General features: G+C 42.8%; 1 protein-coding gene across 1 annotated transcript in view; it reads right to left on the bottom strand.

Annotated features, from left to right (window-relative positions):
- The window catches only part of EML6 (EMAP like 6), a 748837-nt gene that overhangs the window by 392522 nt on the left and 328447 nt on the right, over nt 1-27868 (bottom strand). Inside the window, exon 11 of the mRNA XM_086927650.1 lies at nt 2715-2882. Within this exon, the coding sequence (XP_086783776.1) occupies nt 2715-2882 (168 nt within the window). The remainder of the gene's footprint in view (nt 1-2714; nt 2883-27868) is intronic.

The raw sequence follows: 27868 nt of genomic DNA, 5'->3' as shown, positions 1-27868 counted from the left end.
TATTTTTTCACAATAAAAAAATATCGAATGGAAAGTGCATGCGCTGTCTCAGGCGAGACCTAAGAATAAGTGATGGAGAGATGATGTGTATGTTGTCTGTCCAGGAGAGAAATATCTAACCAGTTATTTGGAATGGATTTATGTGCTGTGCTCTAGCAAGACTCTGGAGGAAAGTGTGGATCTGACTTTTCTTCTGCAATGACAACGTGCAGTCAGTTTGCCATTTCCTTTTATTCAGCTTACATCTTCTGCTTTGCACAAAAATTGATTTACTTTATTGTAGATCTTCCTTGCCTTTGGTTATAGCCTTTGCTAAATCAAAATACCTTGAGTACTCTTGGAGAGCAAGATGCAACTATCTCGGCAGGTCCGGTTGACTCAGGATCTGGAGGAGTGAATTTCCTTACATGACGAGTGACTGTTTTTTAATTGTGCATCAAATTTTACTGTTAGGAGTTATCAATATTTTGGACTGCATTTAGCGTAACTATACCCTTAACTAACTATATATTGCAAATATAAATTTTTGTTACAATGGTTTTATCAAAATGCTGTAATATTTGTGCTACAAATTATGATTTCTTTTGTATGCAATGAATTGATGTGGCCTTCCTAAATAAATCACTGTTGATGATGTTGGTGAATGTCCTCGTGCGGAGCTGCAGCATGCCTATCATAGAATGCCTGGCTCCCACTCTGACTGTACAGTACCTTCAGCGATAGAAGATATTGTTTGAAACTCTTGTGGCATAAGAACTGACATGCAGCTGGTCAAGAACTGCACTTTTGGATTTAACTTGAGATTTAAAAAAAGGGCAGTCTTTTCCAGAAGGGCTGAATCCAGGAATAAAGAGAAGTGGGAAATCCAGTAGTGTCCCATACCCTGCCAAAGTGGCTGGGCAGGCCGGAGGAGGGAGCTGGGGGTGGGGAAGGGGAGGGGGGGTGGAGCTGGGGACAAAATAATAATTCTTCAAAAACCGTACCTGATCGCCTGCCGCTGCATCGCGCTCTTCCATCTTCTAGGCACAGGCTCCCAGAATACACTGCGGCCAATCCTGAAGCTGCATGAAAGCAGCGTCAGGATTAGCCTGAGCGCTGGGACTTTGTGTTCCCAAGCAGACTGGGAGCCAGTGGCTGGCCAGGGTGTCAACACATATTTTTGCCATTTTGTCAAGCCGGTGGTGACAAGAAATTTTCTTCACCGGGTACCACCTGACCTTGCCACGCCACTACCCTCATGCACAGAGAAGGAAGTGCACTACCACTCCCCCACCACAGTGTCATCCCCCTGGACCTGCCCCCAAGACTCATCAGAGTCTTGGGGGCGGGTCCATGGGGGATTCAAATAAAATAATAATAAAACCGGTTTAAAACCAGTTTTATTATCGTTTTATTTGCGAGTAGTGGCAGCAGAGCGGTGCCCCTCCAGCCTAATGGAGGGGCCGTCACTGGGGAAATCTGAGTCAATGTTAGACCCCACCCATTCAAATTCATCCAACAGTCAAGCATGGTACAGGTGGCTGGGAGGAGATCTGCTGGAAGATGATTGATACAGTTAAGGTCAATGATGTTAGTACTTCTACCATGGAATACTTCACTATTACTATCTCCTTTCCTCCTTTACTACACCCTTTTCAACTACTGAGGAATCTTGTGTGTCTTGCACATTTCTAAGTGTAAAGTAACTTAGGGCCATATGTATCAAGCAAAATTGCGATCGCAAACGTTGAAATTTGCAGAATTTCAGCGTTTGCAATTGCAATTTTGTTAAATGGTATGTATGAAGGCAAATTTGCGTGCAAAATAAGGAATCGCAAAATTTGCGATTCCTTATTTTGTGATTGCATTTATGGAATCGCAAATTTTGCAAATCCTTAAAAGCAATGTAAGAAGCACCAAAAAAGTGCAATTTGGCCTTAAGGAACCGCAAATTACCACCAACTTCAAGTTGGTGGTAATTTGCGATTTCTTTGGAAAATGCACTTTTTAGTATTTTTCAAAGTGCAATGTGAATGAAGCACATAAATGCCCTTAGGGTATGTATGTGCAGCACATGTGCACCCATGCTTATTTCAGGGGTGCAACAGCGTGTCCATTTGACACCCTTGGACCCTTGAAATTGTATTCTCAATTTGCGATTCTCTAATTGCTAATCGCAAATTGAGAATGTCTTCCCATTCAGGAATGAATGGGGAGGTATTCCTTAACTGCGAATCGCAATTTGAGATTTTCAATTAAGGAATATGTAGGATTCAGAAAATGTATTGCAAATCCTACATACATAGCATTTTGCGATTCTCAAATAGCAACTCGCAAAAAATTGCTATTTGAGAATCGCAAAAGAGGATTTTGATACTTATGGCCCTTAGTCATGAACTAAAGATTTGGGACAATTTCTGTACATTTATGATCATTATGCTTAATTTAATCTGTAGTCTATTACAATTGCAGCATTTGTTTTAGTTACATGTTACAATAAGAGTTTTTTATACACATAAGCACGTTTGCCACATATCATATAGGTTAGGTTAAATCGCTCTAGGATTGTGAGACTAGAAAAAATAAGGCACCCTATACATGTGTCTAATGTGTGGTTGAGATCACTATGTTTTAAGCCAAGAAACGTTTGGAAGGGTTCTTAGATTTTCTGAAAACCCTGCTAAAAGCATGCAGGAATAAATTCGAACAACAATATTCTAGAAAATAGGTTTTACCAGGTGGTGCTGTTTCAATGATGTCGTTTGTAACACCTTCCGGAACCAACCGCCACTGAAAGACAGAGTGATCAGCTCCTCCGGTACTCAACACCCACTGGAAGTCATGTGACCAGCGGACATTGGTGACGTGAGCAGAGTGACCCACATATTTTCGGAATTTTGCTCCTAAAAAAAAGAAAGGTAAAAAATCAACAAGATTAAATAACTCTTCGAACCTATGCATAAACATAAAACCAGATGTCCTCTTCATTAAAAATAGTCTTTGAATCATGCTTATTAAATTAGCTTTCATGCTCTGCAAAACTGCTTCATTTAGAAAATGTGAAAACAAATTTGTGGCTCAGCTTTTGAACAATTGACATGTATGCCTTTATTTTTATAGCACAAATAGGGGTGGTATGCACTCCAAATTTACGAAAATTCAATCCAATACAATCATCCTTGTGCTTTATGCGTGCCATCCAGGCTTTTTGTGCTTGCCCTAATGCACTGAATATAATTCATTGCAATGGGGAACGCAGAATTTCTACGCTCCACACCCAGATGCACAGCGTAACTGGATACAAGATCCAAACGTTTAATCCACATTTCTTTTAACTCCAATTTTAATCCGTCATTTATCTATAATTATTCCTTTCCTCTTTTTCATGTCCACATCAATCATCATTTGTATTTTTGGAAGCTTCATATATTTTCGTGTGCCTATCCAGACCTTCACTGAAATATGATCCAAATACAACCAATAGTTTTGAGCAGCATATCTTTATTGAAAAGCCCAATGCATTTCGGGCTGTGTCACCAGCCCTTCGTCAGGGGTCACTGGTATTTTTATAGCGCCAGGACACCTTTGGGTATCAGTTTGTGCTTTACAAATACAAATAACATTAACATTAACATTAACATTCTATTAAAATGGGATATGTGAAGGAAAAGGAAGCGACTGACCAATCAGGTCTTCAACAATCTCCGCTAGAACAACACAGTTCTGTATCAGACAGTGTCACCTGATGAACTTTGAAATTGTGGTGCACAAATTCCCATCTCGAATTCAAACAAGGCTTATGTTATGTATGGTGTTTTTGGAGGTCAAGGCGAGGGGTTATAGAGTACATATTGCTGCACAATTTTGACTTAAACTGGCTGAAAAGCCAGGGGTTCTGGAGGATCACTATTGAAATATTCCAACTTTTTTGGTGTACCAGGCAGGCCTAACCAAGAGTGTTGAGACTCACAGTTCCTAAGAAAACTTTGAAAAATTATATGCAAACAATGGCTTTTCCAACGTAATGTTGGGAGAAGAATTATATTTATTACAGGTAGCTACGAAAATCTTCTTATGAGCGTTCTTTCTTCACTTCATTTCTCCATCCAGAGCTTTTAAACTTGATTCTCGGTCATAACTTATGAATGAGGCTATGCGTGCAAAGGACACATAAGGTAAATAAATCAAGGTAGACAAGCCCCACAATCCCAGGCAGTCTGCAGAAGTGCTAGACAGTTGGAACAGGCTCATAAAGCAATGTTACTACTAAATCACAGAAATCACAGGATGAGATAGGGGACAGGTGTATTTATTTATAACGTTTTATATAGCTTATATCAATCTTGCATGGTCAGGGCTCAGTATCAGTAGTGATAATGTAAAAATAGTTATCAAAACATAATGACATTTCTATACACATGTCATGAAATAACAAACATAACAGTAAAAACTGCCTGGCACAATCAGCAATAAATCTTAGAGATAAACAATCTCTGAAATATCTTTAAATCTATTCAAACAGAGGGATTCGTTATGGCCGAAACATCAGTGTGACACTTTCTGAAATTAAAGACGTTTCATCATGAAATACAAAAAGTTAACTTTAGATAAATCAGCTTAATTTCACCACACGTAAGATTGCTATTTTCAAGAGAAATACAGCAATACATTTCTGGTCCTAAATCATCAGCTTGGCATTTTCACCAAGCGCATATACACTGCACACTCCACTCCACAGACCACAATGGCCCTCTAGCCTTGTGTCACGCCATCCTCCTCCCTGAGGGAACAACATTTGGGAGTGGGAAGAAGGAGCTGTATTTAGTGGACATCTATGTACAATGGAACAATTGTGAAAGGGATCTGATTACCACTAAGAGGTCCTGAGGATGGCCTGGAACCGTTAGAGCACAAAAGGACGAAACATGTAGACCACTCATGAGTGATGCTAAGGGCAATTAGCACACCAATACAACATCACCACCTTATTTTTATACTTTGGGGTATAGGAGATAATTTTTTTCACTTTCTGCACAGATCCACCAGTACCACCCCACAGATGGAGGTGACACTCACCTGGGGAAGCCAGTACCCAGGTGCTAAACCCAATCATGACACCACCCAATAATAAGTCCATAGTGGTGATCACTTACACCACCTTGGCAATTACTGGTTGAGGGTTTGGGTCAATACTCAGAGCACCCATCCTCTACTCACCAGTGAAGTTCACTCTCTCTTTAATAAATAAATAGTTAGTGGACACCTAGTCACGTGGTTCTAGGACTTTCGATGTCCCAGGAGACGAGTGCTGCCTGCTGTAGCTCTCAATCTGCTAAGGCATATTGAGCCCAAATATCAATCTTGGGACAGGGAGGATGGAGTTTCCTCTTTTACTCTTCCCATCATGTAATAGATAGAGGTGGGATCAGCAAGCGCACTGATACAACCCTTGCCTGTTACATAATAAGAAAAGGTAGAGTCAGAGACGGGGCGGGGTCCACAGCTTTGCCTCCTACTTTAGGTTTGGATGTACAGGCTTGTGCCTGAAGCAGAACGCCTAAGATCTTCCTACTTGAGTGAAGCAGACCAGGCCTCCCTGCCAAATAAATTGCTAATAACATAGGGCCTGATTTAGATCTTGGCAGACAGGTTGCCACATCACAACGGTGATGGAAATTTCATCCACCGAAACATAAATCACAATATATCCTAAGGGATTTATATTTTGGCAGATGGAATATCCAGCACCGTTGTGACGGAGTAACCCATCCGCCAAGATCTAAATCAGGACCATAGTCTAATACTATCTGTGCCAAAATGTAAAAATTCTATTAAAAATACACTAAGTAATGGTTTCAAGCGCACAAAGTCCCAGGAGACTCTGGAGAACTTAAACACTCTTCTTTGCACCTGATGTTCACCTCTATTTTTTTTCTTTCTGAATATGTTTGAGCCCAAACTGAAACGCTAATGCGCCTCAAAAAACCATTGGTGTTCCCTGGGTGACTGGGCGCCCTAATTTTATAAGTTTGGTGGGGTTCACTCCCCAACTCCATTACCTAGGTCCTCTCAGGTAGAAAGCTATTGTTCGTTTTGATGTGTAGCTGCAACCAGGGGGGAGATGTCTATTGCATAACCGAGTAAAGTTACACCGAGTGTCCACTGAGAACGTGGAGTTAAATATTTGTATTGCTTAATGTATGGAAGTGTTCTCAATCATTAGGATTGGGAAACAAATACCAATTGGGAATATGGTACCCAAGGCCTGAAAACATAGAATCTGTTTTTTAAAGAAAATAAAACATAGCACCATCATTTAGGAAATATTGAATCACCTGTGACGAGGCCTATTCCTAGATAGTTGCAAATATCTTGTTATGTCGAAATTGAATGGAGGGTGGATGTTGGAGGATAGACGCAGCGCACAGAAAACAACAAGGTCAGCCCATCCCTCACCACTTCATCCTTCTGCAAACAAAGAGCTCTCCGGGTGCAAGATAGTTTCCTGCCACTGCAGCGCCCTTACAGGTTCCTTTTTAAAGTAACAAAGAGCCACCTTGTCTCTACTGCGTTTCCAATTACACATGCTCTTTCTACTGTCTTTAAGTCTCTATTACCTTTAAGCCGCAACCTGCTGGCTTTCTACATCAAAGTGTGACTCTTTCTCCACTTTATATTCCTTCTATGTTCTTAGGCCTGGGAGCATTAGGGCTTGCCTCATCAATGCTAGATCACTGAAGAAGCACTATGTCGATGTTGCTGATTTGATTGACAATTGCTTAGACCTATTGTTTATTACTGAGACTTGGCTTGATGCCTTTTCAAATCCCATTGTTGCCTTGGCTACACCTGTGGGCTTTAAAGTACACAGGGTGGATCGCCCAGTAGGTAAAGGTGGCGGCTTGGCTATTTTGTATAGGGATTGTTGGACTCTTTATAGCGAATTACACACCCGCTGGGGAGATTGTGAGGCCCTGGATTTTACCCTACACCTTTCTGCCCATTTTACCCTGGGGGGATCCCTGATCTATCGGCCTCCTGGTTCAGCCAGTGTTTTCTTGGATACCTGTGGCGATGCGTTGGCAGAGCGTGCACTGAGTTTTTCGAATTATGTGCTTCTTGGGGATGTTTATCTCCACCTTGACCACACTGACACAACTGATTCTGCAGCTTTTCTAGATTCCCTTCACTTGGTCAACCTTTCCCAATGGGCCAAGTACCCCACCCATCAAGGAGGACACACCTTGAATACCATTTGTTCAAATTTCCCTCTATTGGTCGTGTGGCCGAGACTGGTCGCTTGGTCGGATCATTTTCCCATATTCTTTTAATGGGATATTAAACATTCCTCACGACCAGTCAACTGCCACCGCCCCCCTTCTACTAGGAAATTGGACCCCGGGCAGCTTAGTAGCTCTCTGGCGGCCTCTCGGCCCTCCCTTCTGGGGTACCTGGAGGAAAATCTGGCACAGTTTGCTTACTGGATTTCAAGCTCTGTCGCTACTCTGTCGGCACCATGTCAGCCTAGGCTGAGGAGAGAGTCACCCTCTAAGCCTTGGTTCACTCCTGAGCTGAGGACTCTGAAACATGCGTGCAAATTATTGGAGAGAGTATGGCGCTCCAGGGGCTACGGTTCCACTGACAAACACGCCCTGCAAGCCAAACAAAAACTCTACTATGCGGCTATTGAAGCGGCCAAAGGCCAGTATTACTCTGCTCACATTGATCGGCCAACAACAATTCAAAAGAAATCTTTGCTCTTGTGCAGAACTTCTTAGCCCCTAGAGCTCAGGTGACGGGGGCTCCTATCTCGGAGACTTGGTGCAACACTTTTGCGAAATTTTTCAAGGACAAAAAAACTAGCATCCAAGAGACATTTTCAACTTCTCCTAGGAAGCTTATAGGTGGGCTGCTGGTAGCATCTGCCTCCTTTTTTTCCACGTTTAGATCGGTTGATCTGCCCAGCTCTCTCAGAATACTCAAGGCACTAAAGTCGGGTTCACCCAACGACCCGTGTGCTGCCAGGCTTCTGTCTGATGTGGTAGATACCATTAATTCAGAAGTGAATTTAATGGTTAACCAGTCGCTTCGAGAGGAGCATGTTCCAACGTTATGGAAGCAGCTGCCGATTCTTCCCCTCCTCAAAAAGCCGTCTCTTGATCCTCTGCTTCCAGAGAACTACCGCCCTATGTCGCTCCTACCAAGTTTGGCCAAGGTATTCGAAAAGGTGGTCACATCCCAACTTACCAACTATGTTGAGGCATCAGGCTTGCTCCATCCAGCTCAATCTGGCTTCCGTGCTTCGTATAGCATGGAGTCAGCACTGTTAGAGGTGACAGAGGCGATTCAGGGGTGTTTGGATGCCAGCGGTAGAGCTGCTTTGGTTATGCTAGATCTCTCTGCGGCATTCAACACTGTACCCCACTCCTTGCTCCTTGACCGTCTATCAGAGATAGATATTTCCGGCTCGGTCCTGCAGTGGATCAGGTCCTTCTTGGAAGGTCGATTACAGCAGGTCTGGCTTCCTCCGTGTGCCTCTGTACCTATGCAGGTGACCACTGGTATGCCGCAGGGGTCATCACTTAGCCCCTTGCTATGATACCCAGCTTCTGTTTTCATGGAGCAAGGAGGATCACTCGGTGGTGGCGGCCCAACATTGTCTGTCTTCGGTTTTTCAGTGGCTGGAGAATGCTCAGCTGAAATGTAATGAAGGAAAATCTGAAGTGCTTCTTTATGGCTCATTCATAACGGACTTCAAAGAAAGGCTTTGGCCTCCAGGTTTTCCCCGACCAACTGCCTCAAAAAAACTTGGCCTCTGGTTCGATGAAAACCTGAATTTTTCCACACAATGAAGAAGCTGGCCAGTACCTGCTTTGGCACTTTGAAAATCCTGAGAAAGTTTCTTCCCCTTCTGCCAGGTAGTGCCAGAGAAACTGTGGTCCATGCCCTTATTTTGTCCCGATTGGACTATGACAAGGCCCTTTTGGTCGGCAGTCCGGGTTTTCTTACCAAGAAAAAGCAAGTTGTCCAAAACTCGGCGGCCAGACTTCTTCTGGGCTTCGCATCAAGGAATAGTGTTCGCACCCACCTGCGTTCCTTGCATTGGCTCCCAGTTGAATCTCGTCTGAAATTCAAAATGCTGACTATTGCACATCGGGCCCTTTATGGGCTAGGCCCCATTTATTTGCAGAAGAGGTTAGCTTTTTATACACCAGGAAGACAGCTACGCTTGTCTGCTCAGCTTTTGATACAGACCCCTAGGTTTAATCGCCATAGACTTGGTGGGAATTCCTTTGTGCGCAAAGCCAGTCTGGCTTGGAACACGCTGCCCTTGGCTCTTCGGGGCACCCAGGACCCACTGTTGTTTAAGGAAAAACTAAAAACACTGCTTTTTTAGTCTCTGATCTGTGTGCATCTGTTCTTTTCTGAAGCCAGCACTGGGACACTTTCGAGTAGCTGTGCGCTGTATAAATTAAATATAACATAAAATAACATTATGCACACTATACTTTATCACCCCATCCCATTACCTTCACGAACATTTTCGTCTTCTCATCTCACTTCCATTATCTCTTAGCCTCACAACTAGGCTCTTACCCAGATCATTTCCATTCTAAATTCCATCCTGAGCTTTTTATTCCTTTTCTTCTCTCCATTCTGTAATTTCTTCACAAATCTGCGTTTCCAAGTACCAATTGAAACTACGTACCTCGGAAGCTGCCAAGCGTGCTCATGCCTCTCTACCGGTTGCTGCAGCGTTCTCTTGGAGCCTCAGCTTTTAGTCTCAGTATATGGCTCACTGCCACACAGTGTATAATTTGCGAAAGAATGAGTGTCATTTCCCACAGCTCTGATCAGGAACCCACAGCCTGTGCAATTAAATGATGGTGTACCGACTACCAAGGCAGCGTAGTCTTTATTCCACCTCGTGCCTCTTTAATCCACTACCAGACACCTTGGCCGCGGGCACGGGCGTTACCCCGGTGTGCTGGAGGGGTGGGGGACGGTTTTGTTACAGGGGACCGGTTTTGGAGCAGTGCTGCAATATTGGCCCCTGTAACAAAAGCGGGAGCGGTGTTCCTCCCTAGCAGGCCTCCTGCCCCCGCTCCCAGGTGCGGTCAAGCAGCAATCTGCCAGGCCCGGTTGCTGTTCCCAGTCCGGCTCTACCATACACTCCCTGCCCCTTTATCTTACACTTGTAGGCTCCTGCTCAATTCCCTTTACGACTGGGTTTCCACCTTTTCTTCGTCTATCTTTGCGCTTTGTTTGTATTTTACTCTCCTCCACTCAGTGAATGTTTGATGCAGAAAAATAAGTGCTGGCCCCCAAAGATGAGGGCCAGAGGCCTCCAGTGGGAACCATCAGCACAAATTAGGCACTGCTGCCACACCTTTACCCCTGAATCTATCACACTTGTTTGGGCTGGATGCCATCCCAAGGGAAGCCATGGCTCGGCAGTGCAGTGTTGGCACCCTGTTCGAGGTGCAGATGACTGTTGGTGTCCGGTTGCCCAGGTGCACCACAGGACACTGTGATAAGAGGAAAGCGACACCAGGTGTGACTTGCAGTTACCTCTTTCTGCTCCTCAAGGCCTAACATTGGCCTAGCTCTGATAATTTTGGTGCAATAGTGCATCCTAGCTCGCAATTTGGAGGAGTGTGAAGGATGGCCGCACTAGTGTCGGTGCCCAAGGTGGCCACAGTAGTTTGCTGCTGGAGGCCCAAAAGCGCAACATACCCCTTGAGACCTTGTTTGGTATATTGCCAGACTGAAGGCCAAGTGCCATCAAGAACTGGAGAGATATGTTTAATCGAGTGACCTGTAATATTTGTGCAATTTAAAACATTCTGAGGCAATAAAATTAAACTAGGCTGACATGCTCTAAGAAGGGCAATACGTTGGTCAGCGTGGTTTATGGAGCAGCTTTATAGCCACCCTTTTTGAGTATCACCACTATTCATGCTTTTGCCAACATGACTACCACCATTTATCTCTGTTTCTGGCACAAGTCAAGCATCTGATATCAGCATAAGCATGTATGATAGTAATAAGACTGCCCTTGGCCCAGGTCAACTGATTTAAAGAACTATGAAGTTAGTCTTCAAGCCAGGCCGGAGTCACACGTTAGTCCTTCCCGTAAGGATGTTCAGAATCTGACCTGGCAGTTGGCACTCCTTGCATATACTCTAGTCTTCCTTTTATAATGCACCTGCTGTATCATGGAAAGATCAATCAGTTCCAGTGCTTCATGATAGCAAAAACTGAGGGTAGGGCTGTGAGGAAAGCTGTCATTGCTAATGCTAGTACGACCACCAGTTTTATCCACATTGATATGTATGACCACATAAAGATGTTTATTACTGGCAAGACCCTTAAGGTATTCCAGGATCTGGAAGGTACGGTAGGAAAAAAATGTCTCACCTGCAGTATAGAATTGGGGGCTCCTTGCCAATTGTACTTAAGTGCAGAAGGGGAAAGATGTCCACCACTGAAAGTGATAATAAGGAAATTCAAAATCAGGAGGATACTACACTTGCCTTTTCTTTTCTTGAAACAATGAGTGCCAATGCAAAACGTTTGGGGCACTATCTCAATGTCTCTCTTGGATCCAGGCACAGAAGGTTGATGTGCATCTGGAGGCGTTTAGGAAGATAATGGGTTTATTGGACAGACACAATACTACCAAAGATCCCGTTCCTAAACCAGCAGCTATCTTCCCAGACTTATTAAACACCCACTTCTTACATAAGGACAGAGAACATTATTGAGGAGTGTAGTCTATTACCATCCGAACTTGCTAATTGGTTGGTTAGTCTGAAGGAAGATGCCAAAGAAAGCATCCTGGAAGCCAAGTCATTGGATATGCTAGCTGAGTGACGTAATCTAGTTCATTAAATCCACAGCAAATAACCCAACGTCAACTAGACAGAAGACACCAGCAAAGAAAAACATCAGTTACTAAGGAAAGCCAAATGGACTCTGACTGCACAGGAGAAGTAAGAAGTAATAAGCCACTGACTAACCCCTCAGTAGCGCCACAGGGTGGCTGGGTGTACAGGAAGACTAGGCCAAATGTGGCAAAGGCAGAAAGAAGGCAACACTCTGCTCATAAGGGGGTGGGGGGGGGGAGTTGGGCAGGGTGGGGACGAAGGGGGGAGGATGGAGGGAGGCCAGGGAGGCCAGAGGGGGGTGGCTGGGGGGGACCGGGAGGTAAGGGAGAAAAAGCAAAAAATGAGATGACTTGGTGTTTTGAGATAAGCAATATTGTTATACACACCAAGCAGAGGGGTTTTGAGGCTATACGATATTGCACCTATCCACTAGTATCACAGTTGTGTCTGCAAATTTTAGGTGCTAAGGACAGGAGATTCAAAAACCCCTAAATCTCCCTAAGACTATATAGTCTCAAACAAACATAATTTTTCACAATGTCCAGCACTCTTTATCAAATGTAAAAATTATCTATTTCTGTACAGTATAATAGCCAAAAACTTCTCTTTTTGATACACAATATAGAATCACAATATTTCATTTAGTCAGTCCTGATCAAATATGAGTAATATGAGTCTTCAGTGGATGAATGATAAGTTCTTTATTTGATTCCAAAAGCATAGATTCAATCTTCATAAAAACAATGTTGTAGCCGGTGCCTACGCGTTTCGTCCAAAAGGACTTCTTCAGGGCAGGTAAGTCAGTTTCTGGATAAAGTGAGGCTTATCTGTTTCTTCTTCATGAAGGATTGATTATAATTTGCTTCCTTAATATATTCATAACCTTTGCAGCGAATATCTTGTGATTTGTCAAGTTGCGTCTTTTTACTGGGGGTCATGTGTCTGTGATGTATGTCTCACAATGTCCTGGACACTGGTCTCTGATGTACCGGATTCTTATAGATCCAACATGTTGAGTGTTGACAAATCACTGGCTTCGTGGTATCGTATCCACAGCGGCTTGCCTCTGTGGATACGATACCACGAAGCCAGTGATTTGCTGCAAAGGTTATGAATATATTAAGGAAGCGAATTATAATCAATCCTTCATGAAGAAGAAACAGATAAGCCTCACTTTATCCAGAAACTGACTTACCTGCCCTGAAGAAGTCCTTTTGGACGAAACGCGTAGGCACCGGCTACAACATTGTTTTTATGAAGATTGAATCTATGCTTTTGGAATCAAATAAAGAACTTATCATTCATCCACTGAAGACTCATATTACTCATATTTGATCAGGACTGACTAAATGAAATATTGTGATTCTATATTGTGTATCAAAAAGAGAAGTTTTTGGCTATTATACTGTACAGAAATAGATAATTTTTACATTTGATAAAGAGTGCTGGACATTGTGAAAAATTAGATAAGCAATATTGGTTTGTCGGTTTCATGGAAAGCTTCAGCAGCAGTAGTAGTGAAGGCCTGTTGGGAAGACTCAGCCCAAAGACATGTCAGGCTTTTGAATTTGTACAGTCAATGTGGGGGGGCTGAACGATTGGAGGAAGCGCCAGAGGCTGGGACATTTTACTAAGTACAACAACATCGATATTCTCTGTTTACAAGTGACTAATCTCCCCTGGGCAAAAAAGAATCAGATGAATATCAGGGGGTATGAGCTGCTGGCCTGTTCATCCCAAACATCGACAATAAGGGGAGTTGCTATTCTGGCAAAGCCCTCACTTGGTGGGAGTAAGCGATCAAAGGCAGATAGCTCAGGGAGGTGGTTAGTAGTGGAGCTTAATATAGGATATACCTTGTGTGTAGTTTATGGTTCCAACCAGGACGACCCAGAAGTATATGATTTTCTGGAAGGAGAGCTAGCCAACTGGCCAACTCCCATCATAGTCTGCGGGGATCTAAACATCTCGGTTGACTGGAATAGGTCAGATGGTTATTCAGGACGAAAACCCAGAGTATTTCGTGCTCTGGATGCTCTCATGAAATCTCATGGTCTAAGGGATGTCTGGGGGACCAAGGAGCCGACGGATCCTGGCTACACATATTTTTCTGGCCCCTCTCAGCGATATTCTAAGCTTGATTATTTCCCGATTTCCTCTTCAGAGATAAATAAGATGCACATTAAGAAACTACCGAAGTCAATTTCGGATCATAACCCCCTGATGTTGGTCTGTGAAGCGACTAAGGTAGAGAGGAAGCACACTAGCTGGACATTCGAGAGGAAACTACTATCAGATGCTAGGTTTGTGGAGCACATCATAAAATGGGCAAGAGAATTCTATGACGCAAACCGCTATAGCGCGTCGCATAATGGTGTCTGGGAAGCATTCAAAGCCTTTTTAAGGGGGGAAACGATAAGCTGCTCAGCAAGGCTAAGGAGAGAGGATAGGAGAGAGATCGAGAACCTCATGGGGGAGCTAGCAGTAGCGGAAGAGCAGCACATCAAAGACATAGGTCAAGGGGTAGATGGCCAGGAAAACTTAAATAAAATTACTACTACTAAAGCTGATCTTCAGAGAATAATAACACAGAAGGAAGTTAGTGAATACCAGGCCTCTAGAGCAATACGCTATGAAACAGGGGAACAGGCAGGGAGGGCACTGGCATTACGGATAAGACAAGAGAGGACCAAGAATACTATCTCTAGCATACAGGAAAACGGCAACGAGTATACCGAGCCTAGAGAAATTCTAAGAGTCTTTAAGAACTTTTACCAAGAATTATATGATGAGGAGGGCGGAACGTGCGATCAAAGCCCGGTTTTCGAGGACGGGGGTCCAGTGCTGGACGAGCAGACCAGGGAAGACCTTGATAGAGACCTGGTTCTGAGTGAAATAACTACTGCCCTACAGGATCTAGCTGCCGGCTAGGCCGCAGGCCCAGACAGGATCCCCCTGGAGGCTTATAAATGCATAGAAAAAGAGATCGCCCCTATCTTGCTGGATCTGTTTAACGGTATCTTGTCTACAGGTATAATACCGGACTCTTGGAAATAGACTAACATTGTCATCTTCCATAAGAAAGGGAAGCCCAAAGAGCTGCCGGGGTCCTATCGCCCAATTTCGCTCATTAATGCGGACACAAAACTATACTCTAAGGTCTGGGCTAATAGATTGGGGGGATCATAGGTCATCTCGTCTCCCCGTGGCAGCATGGGTTTGTGCCGGGTAGAGGCACGACGGACCATACTAGTCGAGCAATAGCCCTATTTGACGCCCTTGGTGCTACGGGGAGGTAGATGGCCATGATCCTCCTCGACCGCGTGGTCTGGGACTTTCTGTGGGTCATCTTGGCCGGTAGAGGCTTCGGCAGCAAATTTGTGAGGGCTATTAAAGCTTATGTACGCTGATCCAGTTGCTAGGGTCCTTGTTATGGGCCAGCGTTCAGATGAAATATCAATTAAGAGGGGGACGCGTCAGGGATGCCCTTGCTCCCCGATCTTGTTTTCCCTGTATATAGACCCTCTCATACAGAAAATCTTAGCCTCCCCTCAGATCAGATCGGTTGTATGTAATGGCTTTACCCCAAAACTTCTCGCTTATGCCGACGATCTGGCAATAATAACTACGGATCCTCATCGAGCTATGCCTATCTTGTCACAATTGGCCAAGGAATTTGGGCGTCAATCAGGCTATCGGTTGAACGAAGGGAAAACTCAGATCATATGCACTAAGAATATCACTAAGACGGATCAAAGATTCGTAGATTCAGCTGTTTATCTGGGGGTTAGGGTGAATGCTTCGGTGGATAAGATCATTGAAGAGAACTATCCACCCCTTATTGAATCAATTGAATCCGACCTGAAAAGAATTGATGTCTTACATCTCTCTTTGATCGGCAGGATCAATGTCCTAAAAATGACTATGTTCCCAAAAGTCTTATATCTTTTTAGGGCCATCCCATTATTATTAGGAGATAGTCTGATTAGGAAAATAGAAGCCACTTTTGTAAGATTTGTATGGCAATATGGTAAGATTAGGCGCTCGATTAACCATCTGTCACTTCCACTGGCAAGAGGAGGATTGACTATGCCGAATCTTAGACTTTATCATCTGACGTGCCTCCTCACACAAATGAATATACTGTTCCAACTCGATTCCATTCCCCAGGAAGCCCAGGCCGAGAATCAGTGCCTTCCTTCTATCTTTCAGTTGTTGTTGGGGAGGAAGGCTCTAGGGTTGCTGAATTGTGAAGTTGAGCGCAGGTACTACAGGAAAGCCAGATATAAGATCATGGAAGGGGTCTGGGGGACCTGGAAGGCCATTAGAAAAATATTGAATATCCCTAAAATCAATGTCAATATGAATCTTGGTTAATTCAGCCTTTTCCCCCACCTTGGCCAGAGTAATAATTGCATGGTTTGGAGGGAGCGCGGGGTAAGACGTTTGGGGGATATTATGGTAGGCAATGACATCCTCAGCTTTGAGGTGATACAGCAGAAATACGGTGTCCCTCAAAGCCATTGGTTTTTATACGGGCAAATTGTTCAAACACTGTCGGCAATAAGACCAAGGTTCACGCTACCTCCTGGTAACTTAATGGTTGATTACTTAATAAGCGGGGGCAAAAAGATAAGAATAGTGTATAATCATTTACTCCTTGGCCTGCAGGATGACCAGGAGAAGACAGAAACCACACTGGCACAGAAGTTGGGGGACCTTGATGTTGATTTAGATCTTGCCCTGCTCCTAAATAAGAAAATATTTCGGTCCTCAAATCTAAAGGCCCAACATTATAAGACTTTGTTTAATCTCTATTTCACCCCCGCGAAACTGTATGGATGGGGGCTGAGAGAAGACAATAAATGCAATAGCGGCCCGGCAGATCTATTACATATGTTTTATTACTGCCCCAACCTTGTCTTAATTCGTAGGGAGATAACTCTGTTTCTGGAGGGGCTGCTAGGTCACAACATCGATCTATCCCCTACCCTGGTTTTAATAGGGACAGACGACAAGCTAAAGGCGGGGAGGGACGCCCAAGCCTTTGTTTTTATATCAGTCGCTGTATTAAGAATCCTAATTTCTACAGGTTGGAAGGATACCACTGCCCCTACCTTCCAGATGTGGCTCGCCAGGCTCCTAGGCATGCACAATGTAGAGTCATGTTTATACGAATTTAAGGGCAAGAAATCCCAAGCAATGGGCAGAAACATCTGGGCACCATTGAAAGAATGGAGGGATTCGAAACGATAAGTCTTATGATACATATTTATTTCTTCTTTTTTGGTCATATTAGTATTTAAACTCGTATAAAGTGGATATCCCTGACCGCATTATAATATTGCTCAAAGCCAACTGAATTAACTTATATTAAGAATATTGTATTTTTGTATCAGGATTTGATGAACTGCATTTGTATTGATCTAATTCTGGATTTCACCATGTTTCTCAATTTAAAAAAAAAATAAAAAATTCCCAGTGAGCAAACACGATTTTGCCATCTTTCAAACAGGAAGTTTGAAGCAACTCAAGACAGTTATGATGGGCAATCACCTGGAAGACAAAAACCAGCAGCAGGGTATGGTCCGTTTTGCAACTTCAATTCCATTGCCCAACCAGACTTCCATAACATCAACAAAATGAATACTACATACCTTTCCACAGAATTAGAAGAAGAGAGTTTAGATGATTCTAGGACAGCAATTCCTACCTTGCGCTCTTGATTAGGACCCAATGGTCGTCCCTAAAAGTTCTAAGAGAATGCCTGAAAACCACATTACAAAGTCCCTTAGACCAGCACCAAATCTAAATGTGTATGTTTAAAATCTTTCACAGGCTCAGCAATAGATTGAGGCAGAAGATCTACTACACTGAAACAATGAACCATTGGGATATTTAAATTAGATCTCACTCCAACCAGGAAACACCAGCCAGTGTCATATCCTTAATGTACCCATCCAAAGGGAACATGTCCCCATGCCACCCCCTATATTGCATTAATATATGGACGTCAGTATGCCCGTTAGCACTTGGATTGACCAGCCATGTTTTTGAATGAAGAACAAAAACACCTTGAGAGCCAGTCAAATGCCAAAAGTCTCCAGGAGAATTATGTGATGATGTTGCTAAATTGGAGACCAGTGATAGGCGCCTTGATAAAATGGCATCCCACTGACGGCGTCCTCAAGCATTGGGAAGCTCGGATTTAGACGGTTTCCAGTGAATAGAAGAGCGGTATCTACAACACGAGCAGCAGTTTCACTCACTCTAATCGGCCAGGACATCCGATGGCACTGTGAGGCTCGGATGGATAGGATGACAACGTAAAAAACAGCGGCTCCTCCCAAACTGAGTAGGAGTATTTCTGCACATGGCTTACCTGAAATTTGTACATATTACATTCAGCGGTTATTGAATTCTGGAGTGAAAGTGCGCAAATTACCGACTTGGGTACATTGATTGATTCTACTGCAAATAAGGTACCCCTCACCATGTCATATATGAAGCAACGTCCCTTTGACATGGACAAAGATATGAACTCAAGGTTTCCTGTGGAGTTGTGGTAAATTTGGATCCCCCCACATCACTTGCTCTATTATCAAGGGGTCATTCATTTTCCCTGGTTGCCTCATTTTATCTCTAGTCCTGATGAAGACTCGCAATCCCCAGGTCTAACTCGCCGCTTGGGAATAAGTCGAGTCGAAACGTCGACATCTCCAATATATATACCTTGGACCAATTATTTGTTAGCATTGTACACAGTGCAAAATTGATGATGTTTAGGCTCATGTACGACAATGTTGTTGATTAGAATGCAAAAAACTATGTTGTTGGCCAGGTGCTCAATACTATGAAAACATTTTTGTTTAGTATTGATTGTAAAATAATGCAAACTATTTCTTAATCACTATTTCTTTACTTACCTCCCCTTTCACTTGTTTACATTTTCTGGATCACATCTTTCCTTTGCACGCTCCTGTTTTGGGGCAACCTTTGTGTGTTTTTTATCGATATAAAAAGTGTTGCAAAACTATGAATACAAAAATTAAATAGGAATATATTTTCTCTAACCGTGGTGTAAGGTTTCTTTCATAGACAATACAGTCTTTACAATTAGCAGACAGATTATTGTTGCTTTCTTACTCAAATATTGATTCATTCTTGATTTGTTCAAAAAACTGTAATTTATAGGTTCAGGACCACTGTTTGTTTATAATAATAATCAGCAATAGATCGAGGCAGAAGATCTACTACACTGAAACAATGAACCATTGGGATATTTAAATTAGATCTCACTCCAACCAGGAAACACCAGCCAGTGTCATATCCTTAATGTACCCATCCAAAGGGAACATGTCCCCATGCCACCCCCTATATTGCATTAATATATGGACGTCAGTATGCCCGTTAGCACTTGGATTGACCAGCCATGTTTTTGAATGAAGAACAAAAACACCTTGAGAGCCAGTCAAATGCCAAAAGTCTCCAGGAGAATTATGTGATGATGTTGCTAAATTGGAGACCAGTGATAGGCGCCTTGATAAAATGGCATCCTTTTCTTCCAAGCCCTGGAACTCGACAACCTTTCTTGGTCTCCTTATAGCCCTTCTTAATAAACTACCCATTTTTTTCACAGATGATAAAGTTATGACATTGCCCACGTCAAGATTTTGTTTCTATTCCTTGACATGGAAAACCTACTTCCGATTACAATGTGTATATATCTCCAGTATAAAAATGTACTAAATACATAAACTTGCACTCAATGACAATTATTGTTCGTTATCACCAAACTATGCAAACTATCCAGCATGCTAGATTTTTTTTTATTCTGTATTTTTTGACTGAAACTAGCGCATCAACTCTGTGACTTATATTTGGATTATCAGCTAAAAATGTATACCTTTCCTTGAAGCCCTAATGACAGGTCAACAAAAATATTGAAAAGTACTTCTCAGCATATATATCACCACGTGTCACCTGTTTTGCAATTTGTTCTTCATTTAGTAATACTCAATACAGTTGGTGTCTCATTTGGCTGGTGTAAGAATCAGGTCAGATTTTATATCTCATGCAAGTCACTTACCTGTTCATTTTCTAATTTGCATATGGGAGATCCCTATACAAGTCAACATATGAGAAGCATTAGCATAGCCAATAGGTCTCGCCTTTGGGACATTATAAGTGTTTAGCCGTGCAACACTTTATGTTGTTGCACCAAGGATATTGTGCTGGATAACTAAACACTTATAAGGTCCCACAGGCGAGACCTATTGGCTATGCCAATGCTTGAGAGTCGAATATGTGCCCTAGGCTAAGAAGCCCACTAGTGCATCATCCTTTTGCAGCTGGGACAATTCCCGAATGGGGAAGGGGAGAAGAAGCATACATTATACAAGTCAGTCATTGTTTTTACCTTATATGTTGGGCGAGGTTATTTGTAGTATGGAGAAGTTACACATTTAAGCATGAGCCCACAAGACTAACCAATCGAAGTGTTGTTAGATAAAAACCGAAGAGCAGTTGAATGTGCCTCACTGACAATAAACATACATGGATGGCTTTCATGATGTGCATTGTGTTAAGTCATATGTTCGTATGAAATGACTTGCATATGTCGTCGTTATCATAACTAATTTCTCAGAATGAAATAACATATCTTAACAGTTATGAATGGTATACGTTTAATAATTTACTGTGGCTAGTAAGTCCAGTCCACACTCGGGAAGCCTGGGAAAGAAACCACTTCTGCCAGAGCCAGTACGTGAACCCACCAGATCGTATTCCTTATCCTTGCAGCGACTAACAAAGGCACTGATCAAAGTAGGTTGTGTGGGAGTACAGGCGAGTCAGTAAAGCGAAAAACGCAATAAGAGCTATGGTAGCTGGATACTACTGCTCTTCAGGGAGGGCGTAGCAGACGCAAATAGTGATGAAGTACAGGCGAGTGTTTTGCCAATATAATGCATCCAGAAGGCCAGAATCGATCGAACATTTTACCCAGATTAAGAAACTGCTACGATGCAACACTTTTTGTAGAAGGAGCTATACAATGGCTGCTAAAAAAACTGCACAAGGGCGTCTGAAGGTTATACACCACTCTGACAACACTTGTATGCAGCCTCATGCCAGACGTGAGTCCCAGGCTCTCCACATCACTGGAGTCAAGCTATCCAGGCTGAAGAAGGCTGATAGGCAGAAACCGGTCCTTGGATGCTTGATTCCGGTCTAGGAAAGACATGGCTTGGTAGTTCGGGCTGGACTGTTCCCATGAGGCACAGTGTCAAGGCTGATTTGCATATAACCAGTGTCTGACCTAGAGTGGTGTGGAGAGCAAAAAAATGATGGATTTAGGCCCAGATCTTTGTACTGGGGTGAATGTAAGGCATTGTTCTGCATTCTGTCCATCAACTGTGTTTTTTGCAAGCCTCATGCCAATATACCATTATTGCTTTGCTTGTGCGAACACAGACAGAGATGCAAACACCGGCACCATGTAAAGAAGCTTCACCATATAGACTTTTCTAAGTAATGCTGTTGCACTAATGCGCAGATATCCTCAAACTGATGGCTTTAGAATGTGGGTTACAAGATGATCGCCTAAGGAAACACAGTAAGTTAGCAGCAGAGCTGGGACTTGCAGTTTTAAAGTCCCTAGTTGGCAGTTGGAGCAAGCTCCTGCCTTGAACAAGTACTGCTGCAGATAATGCTCAGTCAGACTATCCTTATTTTCCTAATAAATTAAACAAGCGTGCACACGCAGACTGCTCTTTTTGGAAGCACTGCACTCGTGCCCGCTCCTGCAAGCTGGATACCGCTACAAGCACGAGTGTGTGCCTCCAAAAAGAGCAGAGCGACGGCTAATGGTCCTCCTATGCAGCGCATGTGCGCTGCGTAGACGAGACCTAAAAGGAGTCTCATAATCCCGCTTCGTGCTCTGATTCAGTGGACTGTTATTTTCCTCATATCCCACATCTTTGTCTAGTTCCCTTCGCACCCTGTACCTTGCCAATTTAGACCTCTTTCTCCTTCTGCTCCCCCATTCAACCACTTCCTCTGTCTGCCTCTCTGTAAGTTAATTTCATCTGCCCAATGACTGTCCTTCTTGCCTCTTCTCATCTGTATTGAATTTCCCGTATCACAGACTTCTTTGTAAACATTTTTAAGCCTCCTCCCTTTCTTTCTCTGTGTCCTTTTATCCACTTCTTGTCTTCTTCCTGGGCTCTCTGCCACCTGCCCAAATGTCTTTGTCCCTCCACCGTTAACGGTATCCATATCTCTCCTCTCATCTAAATAGTAGGTGTACTAAGGAGCTACAATGCGGTCTATCAATGATGTCTCTCACTCAGCAAGTACATTTTTCAGTTTACACTCCAGACTTCCCATTAAAAGGATGGAGAAGTTGTGTATATGAATCTTCTGCCTGAAACAGTGTAAAGACTTTACTGATAAGCTCATATACGTATGCCTCGCAATATCTATTTTTGAAGTCACGTAAGAATAACACCAAGATTAGTGTCAAGTACTTTTCAAATGACCTTACTATGCTCAATTAATATTCTAGAATCAGTACACCTTAAGCTTTGCATGCTTTAGCAGGGATGGAACAAACTCAACTCTCCCAACTGCTGTGCTGGGACAAGTTTGTTAGTGCAAAGCAAAAATGCTAGGGCTATCCCATGAATAGAATATGCTAGAATCAATACACTTATGGCAGAATTGGAATCCACTCAACTCTACAATCCCCATTCCCGAGAGTTAAACAGAACCCCTTCTCAGTTACTTGATATTACTTTTACAATTCAGAATGTATTGGCTTTATAAATGTTCTCTTATTCTCCTGGCATGTTCTATTTCAAAGGCTACTGTAATACTGATTCCAAAGTCAACCCCACATTTTTAGGGGTGTCTTTAATTTCTCTAGCATGCTTTCGAAGCTAGAAATTATGAGTCCTGCATTTGAATCTTGTATACACTGCACATTTACATTGCACAAACACATCATCAGCATATATACCATATTGGGTAAAACTAACTACACCTTTATACAAGTTACCCTAACCCACACATTTTGGAAATCTATTTAAATCGTTTGATTAATTGTGAAAACACTTGCTAACTCTCGGGGATTTCTGTAGAAGAGTCTGCTTAAGATCCTTGAGACTGGGAGCCACTGCAGGTAGGGTTTGATTCTACACCTTGCAAAAATTGAAATCCCCAGAGAATCACCAATGTCCACATCTTTGTGTGTGCATCATCTCAAAGATTCCGCAACACACGTAAAGTTGCACTAAAGCAAATAAACAAACAGAAAAAACGGGAATTCATCCTGATGAAAATAAGAAGCGTGATGTTACATGTACATGGCAATGCGTTTGCTTTAAGGATCTTCTACTTCGAAAGCCATTAGTGGTTCTAAAATCCTAAAAACAGCCCCTCCCTTCGGAAAACTACCATTCACCCAAAACCATGTCTGCCCACTCCAGACGACAGGGATGGCACACACCATCCATGTGTACGATGGTTAAGGTGGGAGGAGCTCGGGGGAGTTGTGAATACACTTTATTTATAGCAGGTGCTCCCCTATAAGAGCTTTTCCCGTCTGCTGAACGTATTCTAGTTTTTTTTATTTTCTAGCAATTGTTATTAAACTACAATAAAATCTAATGTGTGTACAATGGCCAGGCCGGTACGGGGCAATTTGATGTGTTTATTACTTGTACTTAATTAAGAGGTCATTGGCGGCTCCTTACATGCTGAAACTCACTGAAAAAATCTCATTTAAAAGGCATTTATTGCACACATAAAACACTTTCTACACACACAGAAGCTATTCAGCAGCTGGAAATTGCAAAACAGTAAACACGGTAATGTGTTGCATGACCTAAGCTCATTAGGGAAGGTGGTGGGCTTTCTCAATGACTTCAATGTAATCCACACTTGTGCTAGCAGTAATGTTGCAATGCAGCTGCAGAAATGCCTTGGGGGGCGGGGCAAGCAGAACACACAGTTTTAACAGCCCAAAGCACCATGGTGCAGGAGCAGATAGTTACCCCCAGTGGCATAATTCTTGGGTTATAAGAAACCGTATTTACTTTATTAATTGATGTCCTGAATAGCTGGCTTTGAAAGTGAATTACACACAACGACAAATCGAAAGGCATTGGTGAATACATAAAGCAAAACTTTTCAGCAGCAAACGAAGATGTACACAGAAAAAGCACTACCAAGGTCGGACTAGGGAACTAAACACAGCCCTGGCAAAAATACTCAACCCTGCCGCGCTACCTTCGTCTCATCATGCAATTTTTATCCTTCCATCCAGTCTCTCTCATTCAGTCACCAGGGGCAGCCGTGGGCTCTCAAAACCAACCTCCAGGGCTTACAGCCTACAGGGGAATGTCCGGTGGAAAAGGCCTGTCTGGCCCTGCTATAGATTTACACTTTAGTAAAGACCTTTGTGTAATAACCAGGTTCCATCCGTAGAGGTGACACAGCAGAGGTAGCCAAGTAGTGTTTTTAAGTTATTTATGGAGTTCTTAACATCCATAGTAACAGCCCCACCAGGAGCAGCCTGCTAGCTGCTCAGCCTATCTTCCAACTGTCTCACTCATACCAGGCACCCAAGCATTCCACTCATGTCACTCACACCAACATTCCACACAGAACACTCACACTGGCTGAGCATCTAGTTACAAAGTAAAAGGGAACACAATAAACATAACATCAAGATACTACACTTTGTTAAGTAAGGTTTTGAACTTTTCGAAGTTCAATGCATGTCAAAATGTTCATAATTTGCTTTATTCCCCTGGAGGACAAGATCATTTTCCAATAACACTAAGCTACATCTAACACAAAGGACTATGTCAACATTATTTATGAATATCACAAGCTCTTAACATTTCCCCTAGTCCTGGTGAAGGAAATCTTTTAGATCCTCTGTTGAAACTGATCTGCTGGAAGTTGTCAGGGTTGTCGTCGAAGCTGAGGGACGAGGATTGGCTTAACTACGTTAAAACGTTTGACCTGATTATATTTTTAAATACTTGGTGTACGGAGCAACTTACGTGGAATAGTTATCAGAGCTTTTGAATTCCTGCCCTTAAAGCCAACAGAGGGAGATCTAGTGGGGGTTCAACTATCTCTCTCTCCATACCACATGTAGTCTTAAAATGCTTCCTGTGCCGGTTAAGTATACTGGGATTCAGATTATTAGGTTGGTACACTCCAATAACTTTAATTTTTGTGTTCCAACTTTTATAATGATGTAGGTCCCTCTTGCAGCACTTTAAACATTGATGATCTGTTTTATATCGTGCAGTGCCCCCGAAGAAGGTCTTTTCTATTGTTTAAATGTTTTAATATTAGAATTGGGGGAGATTTTAATGCTAAATTGGGGTTCAATGATACTGTGCTTCAACCATTTCAAGTCTATCAGGACTAGGGGGGATAGGCTTTATAAGCATATCCTTGACGTGGGTTTGGTGAATTCAATGGACCTATTGGGACCCACTGATCTTGCTATTCCCACCTTTACTGGTAGATGCCGAGGCACGATCATTGACTATATCTTTGTTTCTCCCTCTATGGGCAGGTTAGCTCTCCCAATAGATATTCCCACTAGTGCTTTCAGTAACCACAATACCCTTGAGCTTTTGCTTGCCCTCCCATTGACTGCTAAAATTCCCTAATTAAATTGGGGTTACAGGTTTTTCTTTATGGGATCGTTAGTTAAGGATCAGGTGGTGCGATATAGATTTCTCCAAAATCTGCAGTACTATGATTAAATCTATTTTTTCCAAACTAATGGAGTACCTCCTGTCGCTAGATCAGCTCAGTGATGCCGTAGTCTTAGAATCTGTTTTTTGAATACTAGTATACAAATTACCGTATCACATCCAGTATCTGTAGGCAACAACTCTAATCTGGGTCACTTTGACTAGGAATTCAGGGGGGCTAACATGAGAGTACGAGTAGCCATTAAATCTATTCCTAGGGATAGGATCCATCTGGCTAGCTGTTTAACCGCATATTAAAATACTATTCATGTTAGAAAATGGGCTATTACACAGGAAATGATGGGACAAGCTAGTTTCAGTATTGATACAAAGTTTATCAGTGGCTTTTGGAAAATCCTTAATCGGTCAAAAATCTCCCTTGGTTACATTATGAGCAATCCCTTTGACTGATGGGACAGTGGACTAACAACAGTGCTTAGTGCTGGATTAAGCATTTTAAAGCCATTTATACTCGGACAATGTAGCTTGCAACCATGGTGAGCCATCTTTCTCCGTTCATTTAAATATCAGATTTGATCTAACAGGTGTAAGAGGCCATTATTGACAGTCCATCAAGGAAGATGACCAGGCCGGATGGTGTTGCAGTTGATCTTTATAAGGAGGACATTGGGTTTTGGGCACCTGTCATTACCAATGTGGTCAATAGTGCCATACCCCGCAGGCTTCCCAACTCCTGCTGTACTGCAGTGATAATCCTGGTCTATAAAAAAGGTTGCAGGCAAGATACATTTCTTTGTTAGATTCCACAATCAAAATCATTGTGCGTATTGTTCTTAACAGGATTGAGAATTGGACTTGTCTTAACCATGCGATTTTTCCTTGTAATAAAGTTCAGAGAGGGCCTCAGCACAGTAGAACAATGCCTAACCTCTAACTGATCATCAGTAAATACAAAACTGTTAAAGGGGGGGGGGTCGCTGCTTCTCCCCATAATGGACCTAAGCAGTACCTTCGAAAGAGTCAATCGCTGCCAACTATGGACAACCCTTTCAGAGTCAGGACTTGACGATAGCTTGGAAGTCTTCTTGCGGTCCCTGAACTGTGGCGTGAATGCCTCTGTAAGGTATAGGCCTGAAGGAGAATGTCCTGATTTTTTCATCTTACGGTGTGGTGTTCGCCATGTGTGTGTCCTGGCGTCCATTCTGTTTCTCCTGCACATAAATGCTATTCCGCAAGCCTCCAGGAAGGGTCTGTCCAAGATCATGTCTACTGCAGTACCGGCTCTGCTTTATGAAGACAATGTTGCTCCTAACTCTCGTACCCCTGAAGGTTTGAGGACCTTAATTAACAGCTTTGTGGCCTTTATGGAAAACTTAGACCTGGAAACCAGCACTTCTAAAACAAAGTTTATGACATGTAGTTTGAAAGCTGTTAAAACAGTTCTTTTTTGATCAAGGGTAAGGAAATAGAGCAGGTTACTAATTTACCCTATCTTGGAAATACGTTTGATTCTAAAAGTTCATGGCTACCTTGTGTAGTGAACCATTGTTATGCTTTAACCATTATGTAGGGGCCCTGTTCGATTTCACCAAAAGAGAAGGCAATAAGCCAATCAAGACGCTCATGGAGGTTTACATGCAGAAGTTCTTACATGTTTTAACGTACAGCTCTGAATTTGGGATTATCGGGATGCCACCAAGGTTCAGGCGGAGTAGAACAGATTCTACCGCCGTTTGCTCAGCCTCCCCCCATTGACGCTGCATCTTTTGTACATGAGGAATTGGGCTTGGACTATGTTTCTGACTCAATTAAGGTTACACCATTATTGCTCTGGATCTCTGTTTGGTCTAATAAAGATACAACCCTTAATCAGGAGATCATCTCAGATTGTCTGAATGGTGAGAAGAGAATTTCTATCCCTTGGCTCAATTATGTGCTATCACTTTCGAAAGCCATAGGCCAGAATAAATCGTTTACCTCTCCCGACTCATTGACCAAAGCGGATATTCCCAGAGCAAAAAAAAACTTTCATGAGCCATAGAGTGTCATCTAGGGAACAAGAGTAACTGAGGAAACCTCTGCTGCATGATTACGCTGTCATTCAAACAACACTTTATCTTGAACCATACTTAATATGGATGACCAACGATAGGAAAAGAGCTCTCTAGCTACATTTTGGCTGGGAACCATTAGATACCTGCTTTGCTTTCCTCTGGGACAATATAATAATGAATCCATTTTAGTCTGTCCATG

The sequence above is a fragment of the Lissotriton vulgaris genome, chromosome 6 (assembly GCF_964263255.1).
Source record: "Lissotriton vulgaris chromosome 6, aLisVul1.2, whole genome shotgun sequence".
Taxonomy (NCBI): domain Eukaryota; kingdom Metazoa; phylum Chordata; class Amphibia; order Caudata; family Salamandridae; genus Lissotriton; species Lissotriton vulgaris.
Note: the sequence above shows the minus strand (reverse complement) of the source record. Positions and strands in the feature narration are given on the sequence as shown.